The 6,224-nt window shown below is 57.8% G+C and overlaps 1 protein-coding gene and 1 long non-coding RNA gene across 2 annotated transcripts; both read left to right on the top strand.

The window, feature by feature from the left end:
• Positions 1–406: 406 nt before the first annotated feature.
• On the top strand, positions 407–2,539 carry LOC140681051 (serine/threonine-protein kinase pim-1-like). Its single transcript, XM_072920227.1, has 5 exons — positions 407–414; positions 984–1,380; positions 1,501–1,551; positions 1,756–2,118; positions 2,534–2,539. Exons 1-5 carry the CDS (start codon positions 407–409, stop codon positions 2,537–2,539), a joined length of 825 nt encoding a protein of 274 aa, XP_072776328.1.
• Positions 2,540–3,610: 1,071 nt separating this feature from the next.
• LOC140681103 (uncharacterized) lies at positions 3,611–5,192 on the top strand. Its single transcript, XR_012052346.1, has 3 exons — positions 3,611–4,452; positions 4,736–4,894; positions 5,081–5,192. It is a non-coding gene; the product is annotated as an uncharacterized lncRNA (long non-coding RNA).
• Positions 5,193–6,224: the final 1,032 nt, after the last annotated feature.

Genomic DNA, 6,224 nt, shown 5'->3' with positions numbered 1-6,224 from the left:
AGCCAAGAGAAGCTGCAGCTGGTGGCACATCTTGTGCCAGAAACTGCTCAAAGCTTCCTCATTCTCCAGCAAAGGTTCTTGGAAAGAGCAAACAGGACTGTGGAGAAGATTCTGGGAAAACTGAAAGAGTTTTTAAGAAATGAAATGAAAATGGAAAGAAATAATCCAAGATGTTTTTCTCTGTTTATTTTTATGCTCCCCTTTTCCATCTTACACTACTTCCCCCTCCCATTAATTGCAAATGGATCTCACTTCTAAGATCCATAATTTGGCATGTTTTAGACACTCTAAAATAGCATGAGCTACACACATTTTACCTTCCCCTGTTTTTTTTTTGTTTTTGTTTTTGTTTTTTTTTTTTTTGTTTTGTTTTGTTTTTTGGGGGGGTTTTTTTTGGAAATCAATGATGGATAGGTAAGTGCAGTTCTTGGGTCAGGTACAAATTCAGCATTCAGGGAATGCGCTCCGATAGTGTTTGACCCTCAGCAGGGACAGTGCACAGCAGCGCCCGAGGGGATTCCTGTGTCCCTGGGCAGGAGTCAGGACTCTGGGTCTGGGCTGAACACGGCAAAGTTCCCGTGTTTGGACAGAGGAAGGGGCTGTCCCCGGGGCGCGCGGGGCTCGGCCGTGGGGCGAGCGGGGAACGGACACGCGGACAAACGGCCTCGGTGCTTCAGTTGCAGAGGCAGCAGCGGCGGCGGCGGCAGCAGCGGCGGCAGCAGCGGCAGCAAAAGCAGTTTTTCTCTTCTTTCTCTTTCTCTTCTTTCTCTCCGGCTGTGGGACACCTTCCTCTCGGTGTCCCTTACCCGCTGTCCCTCCCCTCTCCCCGCCTCCTTCTCCCCCATGCCGGGCCGGGCCATGCCCCCGGCCCGCCCCCGGCCCCGGGCGGGGCTGCCCCGTCCCCGCCCCCGCCCGCCCCGCCGCGGTCTCGCCTCCGCCCGGCTCTGGGCGTGCTGGCGGTGGCGCTGCTGGGCGGGCACCAGTGCCTGGGGCTGGGCCCTTTGGCTCCGCCTGGCCCGAGCCCGGCCCCGGCCCCGGCCCCGGCTCCTCCCGGGCCCCGCGGAGGACACACGCGGCACGGCCGCTGCCGCCTCCGCCGCGGCTTCCCCGGCCCGAGCTCCGCTGCTCAGCAGCGCGGCCGCCGGCCCCGAGCCTCCCGTGTCCCGTTCCCGAGACCGAAGGCCTGGGGATGGCCGGCCCGAGGCGGTTGAGGGGCGCTCGGGGGCCGCTCCTGGCCCCGGGCCGAGCGCTGACAGCCGCGTCCCGCCCGCAGGGAAGGCGCAGGAGGCGCTGCAGCAGCGCTACCGAGTGGGTTCGCTGCTGGGGCGCGGCGGCTTCGGCAGCGTCTTCGCAGCCACGCGGCTCTCGGACGGTGCCCCGGTGAGCGGCGGGGCCGGTGGGGGGGCGGGGGGGGGGAGGAGGAGGAGGAGGAGGAAGCAGGAGGATGGGGCTCGGCAGGGCGGGCGGCGAGCTGAACCCGGTGGTGCCTTTGGTTTGCAGGTGGCCATCAAAAGGGTGCCACGGAACCGCGTCCGGCACTGGGACGAGCTGGTGAGTGAGCGGGGCCAGCGGGAACAGCCGGGCCGTGCCGGGCGGGGATGAGGCGAGGCCCGGCATGGGGGAAGCCACCAGGACCCCTCGATGGGGAGCGGGCGTGGGGCCAGCGCAGGGCGCAGAGCATCCCGGGCTGGCTGAGGGGTTCCCCAGCCCTAGCAGGACATCAGTCCCACTGGTGGCACCGTGGTCCTCCCGCAGCCCGACGGCACCAGCGCACCCCTGGAGATCGTGCTGCTGGACAAGGTGTCCACTGGCTTCCCTGGTGTGGTCCAGCTGCTGGAGTGGCTTGAGCTCCCCAACAACATCGTGATGGTGCTGGAGCGGCCGGAGCGGTCTCAGGACCTCCTGCATTTCATTCGGGCACGGAGGTTCCTGTCTGAAGAGGTGGCACGGCAGCTGTTCCGCCAGGTGCTGGAGGCCGTGCGGCACTGCACCAGCCGCGGGGTCCTGCACCGCGACATCAAACCAGAGAACATCCTGGTTGACCTGGCCACTGGCCAGGCAAAATTGATCGACTTTGGCTGCGGCACCTACCTGCAAGACACAGCCTACACGCACTTTGCAGGTGAGCCTGGGCAGGGGTGTGCTCCCGGTCCCGCCACCTCATGGCCCAACATCTCACAGGCCAAGCTGGGTGTGGCAGCGAGGATTCTCCCTTTTGCTGCCAGTCAGGGTACTGAGCCTTGCCCTGAGTTGCTTTTGAGCGGGGCTGGGTGGGGAGGCATCTTCCAGCCCCACTGGCAGCCTTTGCCCACCACTCTGCCTGGGGCTGGGGTTGGAGCAGCAGCAGCCAGCCCGACAAAAGCACCCGTGGGTGGGGGTAGCATAGGAGGGAGCCAGAACCAGTGCACCAGCCAGTTTGGTGTGCAGCTGAGAGGAAGGGCTTGGGCTGCTCCACTCACCTTGTTTGCCTTGGCTTCATAATATTTTTAGGGCACTGCAGGCAGGGAGGATAAGGAGATGATTTTTCCCCCAGCCCTGAGTGGGTTTTTGCCTTGCATGTCACGGTCAGGCCTTGCCGGGGCTTCTGCTGCCCTCTTCCAGCACCAGTGGCTTCTTGTCCAGCCCTGAGTTTGTACACATGTCCCAGGTGCTGGCGAGAGTGCAGCAGTCGCCCCGTGTGCCACTGGGGCAGCCCCTGCACGCCCAGGGATGCTGGGGCCAGGCTCTGGAAGCAGCAGCATCCCCCTGATGAACTCCATCTGTATTCCATAGGAACACTGTCATACAGCCCCCCAGAATGGACCCACTTGGGCTGGTACCATGGCGAGGCAGCAACGATCTGGTCCCTGGGCATCCTGCTGCACCAGATGGTCTGCGGGCAGCACCCTTTCAGGAGGGGCCGGAAGATCAGCTGGGACCATCAGCTCTCGCTGCCACAGCGGCTCTCTCCAGGTGGATCCTCATCTCTGGCCACGGGGGAATACCAGTGCTGGGAGACAGCAGCAGCTCGTGAGCATCTCGCTCTGGCAGCCGCTGAGGAGGTGCCACATGTCCTGCTCTCCTGCTCTCCTCCAGAACAGGGAATTGATGGGAAAGTTTAGGCACAGCTCTGAGCACAAAAGCAGCATGGCCTGGGCATGGGAAGAGTGGGGCAAAGCAGACAGGAGCCTTCTCTAGCTGACCGGTGGTTTCTGGTTTCTCTGCCCAGAGTGCCAAGATCTTATCAGGTGGTGTTTATCCATGCACTTCTTGGACAGACCTTCATTAGAAGACCTGTTCTGTGATCCTTGGATACAGGATATTCACCTGCCATACAAAAAGGGAGAGAGCCACATGCACACTTTGCTCCAGGGCCCTGGTAAGTTACAGGTCCACACATGCCCTGGCAATCAGAAGCAAGGAAACCCAGACTTTTTTCCCTGCCTGTATCAATGCACTGGGATTGTTGGGTGGGAACACGCAGCCCTTGTGCTGGAGCTGAGCTGCTCTGCCCAGCACTGGTGGCTGCCATCCGAGCTGGTTTTGCTTGTCCTGCTTCCCTGACAGCTGGGGCCCTGGGCAGAACCCTGACAGCCTGGTCTGACCCCCAGGGAAGGAGAAGGAGTCCTTGGAGAAGCTGTACCAGGTGGGGCTGCTGCTGCTGCTGGAGACAGCGACGACAACATCAAGGATGACAACCTCTTCCTCAACCTGGCCACTGGCAGCTGAAGATGATGGACTTCTGGCACCATCTTCAAAGCCAGGCTCCACAGCGAATTCGCAGATGAGTCCACAGCCGGGGAAATGCTCCCAGATTTGGGCATTGCTCAGACTGGCTGGGAACAAAAGTTTCTCCCTTTGCTGGGGCAGATGCAACTTCAGTCGGCTGCCCAGCTGCTTTTTGGCAGGGCTGGGGGCATGGGCTGGGGTGGATACAAGATGGGAGTGGGCTCCTGGCCCTGCCAACAGCCCCCAGCACCCAGCATGGCCTGGGCTGAGGCTGGGGCTGGGGCTGGGGCAGCCAGCCCGGCACAGAGAAACCCCCATGGCGGGAGCAGAGGTGGGACTCCAGAACCTGTGCAGGGGCTGCTTTGCTTTGCAGGCAAGGAAGGGCTTGGGCTGCTCCACTGCCCTTGTTTGCTTTGGGATCACCGTTATTTTGGGGGGCAGTGCAGGAGGGAAGAGAGAAAGTGTGGCCTTCTCTCCCCCATGGGTGGGATTTTTCTTAGCATGTAGGGGTTGGGCCTTCCTCAGACCTCTGACAGAGATAAGAGTTTTTTTCTTGTTTCCCCTTGTCTCTAATCTCTTTTCAACAGTTTGTTGTTTGTTTTTCTAGAGGAAGCGTTCTATGTAAGGTCCAGTTGGGATTGGGAAGTGCCTGGGAGCAGCTGCAGCGTGGATGGGCCGTGCCCTTGGAGAAGGCTGAGGACATCGTTTGGGACCAGCTTTTCTTCCAGCGGGGGATGGCGTGAGGTGAGTCCCCGTCTGCTTGGCATGGTGGGATCAGAGCTTTTGGGAGACAGCAACAAGCACAAGGAGGCTCCTGCTCTGGGCAGCTGCTGAGGGCTGGATGTGCTGTGGCTGGCTGCAGGCTGGGAATGTCCTGCCCTCCTGCTCTGCTCCCAAAGGCAGCAGTGATGGGCAGCTCTGGGCACAGCTCTGGGCACAGCCAGCATGGCCTGGGCTCTGTGGGCAGCTGGGACAAGGGGACAGCAGCCTTCAGCTGACGGGCGCTTTCTGGTTTCTCTCCTTGCAGCCGGGCTCTGCGGGTGCTGAGGCTGCTCTGGGCTCTGCCAGGGCTCTGCTGGGCTCTGCCCCGGGCACAGCTGGGCTGGCTCTGCCCTCACATTGCTCTGACAGCTTTGCATCAGACGAGCCCGTTGGAGCACAGTGCCTGAGCTTTCTGCTTTGGCAGGTGAGTGAGACTCCCCTGCAGGCCAGGAGATTGCAGCTGGGGACACACATCCAATTGGCAAGGACCCAAACTCCCCATAGTCCCAGCTGAACCCCTGGATCTCCGCAGGAACGCCTGGATCTCCACTATTCATTCTTCATTTCTTTTTGGCTGGAATTGTGCAGTTGCATCTTTTTCCTCCTCTAGAAGTGCCATGAGTGGCCAAAGCTGGCAAGTGAGCCGTGTTCCTGAGGCAGTGCAGTCTGCAGCTGATGGATGGAGAATTGCCCTTCCCACTTCCAAAGCAGAGCAAAAAGCCGTAAGTGGGATTTTTCATCCGTAAGAAACCCCTGACAATTTCAGAGGGAATGTGCAGCTCATTCCCAGAGTGAGAAGGAAGGTCATCTTCTAAAGGATTTGGGGTTTGACAGAGTTGAGATTCCCAGTCCTGCCTGGAGCTGGAAGGGCCCCAATCAATTTCCTATTGCTTCGACCACAATTTAAAATAAGAATGTTGGAAACAAACCCCAAAAACTGTAAAAAAGGCTGTTGAGGTCAGTAAGATGGATCCATGCCATCAGCACATTTACAATGTAAATAAGTGAGTTCTCTTTTTAAAAATATCATTTATCTCTTAATGCAAAGTTACAGAAGTTGTTTCACTAACACTTGGATTTTATTTGTATCTTTTACAATTCATCTAATTGTATTTTTTTTCTTTTTCCTTTTTTTTTCTTTAAGCAGAGGTCCTGGCCCTCTTACAGCCAAAAGGGAAAGGGCCCCACCAAGCCTTGTTACCCACAGACAACATGGTAAAGCTGAACACTAAAGGACCTTGGGGGCATTATTCTGGAATTAAAAAGTTGCCAGTTCCATGGACAACAGAATTATTGTTCCTAACTTGAATGAGATTGAGCAAAAAGAATGAAAAACGGTGTCACTAAAGTACTACTGATGTTTGCCAAAACACCTCCAGAGTTTCACCAAGGGATCAGTCATCAAAATGTTTTGAAAATTTAAAGACCAAGGTAGCCAAAGCACACAGTGTCACTAATTGCTGGGTATGTTCTCAGCTGAAGTTGGGAGGAATGGGGTTCCCTTGGAGGGCCCACCCTGTGGGGTGGCCAGAACTCTGTCAATGGGCTCTGCCTCGTAACGGAGTCAATGAAGGGACAGTTACAGAAACCTGTGCTGTGGGACACGGGAATACAACGATCAGTGTGACAGGATTCACTCAGATTTCCCCTCAGGAGAAACCAAACCCTGTTACAGTTATAGAGGCTACAGTGTCAGAAGATTTCTGTGCTTTACCATCACTCCCAATGTCAGTAGAACTTGGGGTGCTGCAGCT

The sequence above is a fragment of the Taeniopygia guttata genome, chromosome 31, assembly GCF_048771995.1.
Source record: "Taeniopygia guttata chromosome 31, bTaeGut7.mat, whole genome shotgun sequence".
NCBI lineage: Eukaryota > Metazoa > Chordata > Aves > Passeriformes > Estrildidae > Taeniopygia > Taeniopygia guttata.
Note: the sequence above shows the minus strand (reverse complement) of the source record. Positions and strands in the feature narration are given on the sequence as shown.

What these genes read in the sequence shown, in the direction of transcription:
- LOC140681051 (XM_072920227.1), top strand. An exon ending in GGCTCTCGGACGGTGCCCCG is followed by an intron (nt 1,381 to 1,500) that starts GTGAGCGGCGGG and finishes TTTGGTTTGCAG; the next exon opens with GTGGCCATCAAAAGGGTGCC. An exon ending in TCCGGCACTGGGACGAGCTG is followed by an intron (nt 1,552 to 1,755) that starts GTGAGTGAGCGG and finishes GTCCTCCCGCAG; the next exon opens with CCCGACGGCACCAGCGCACC.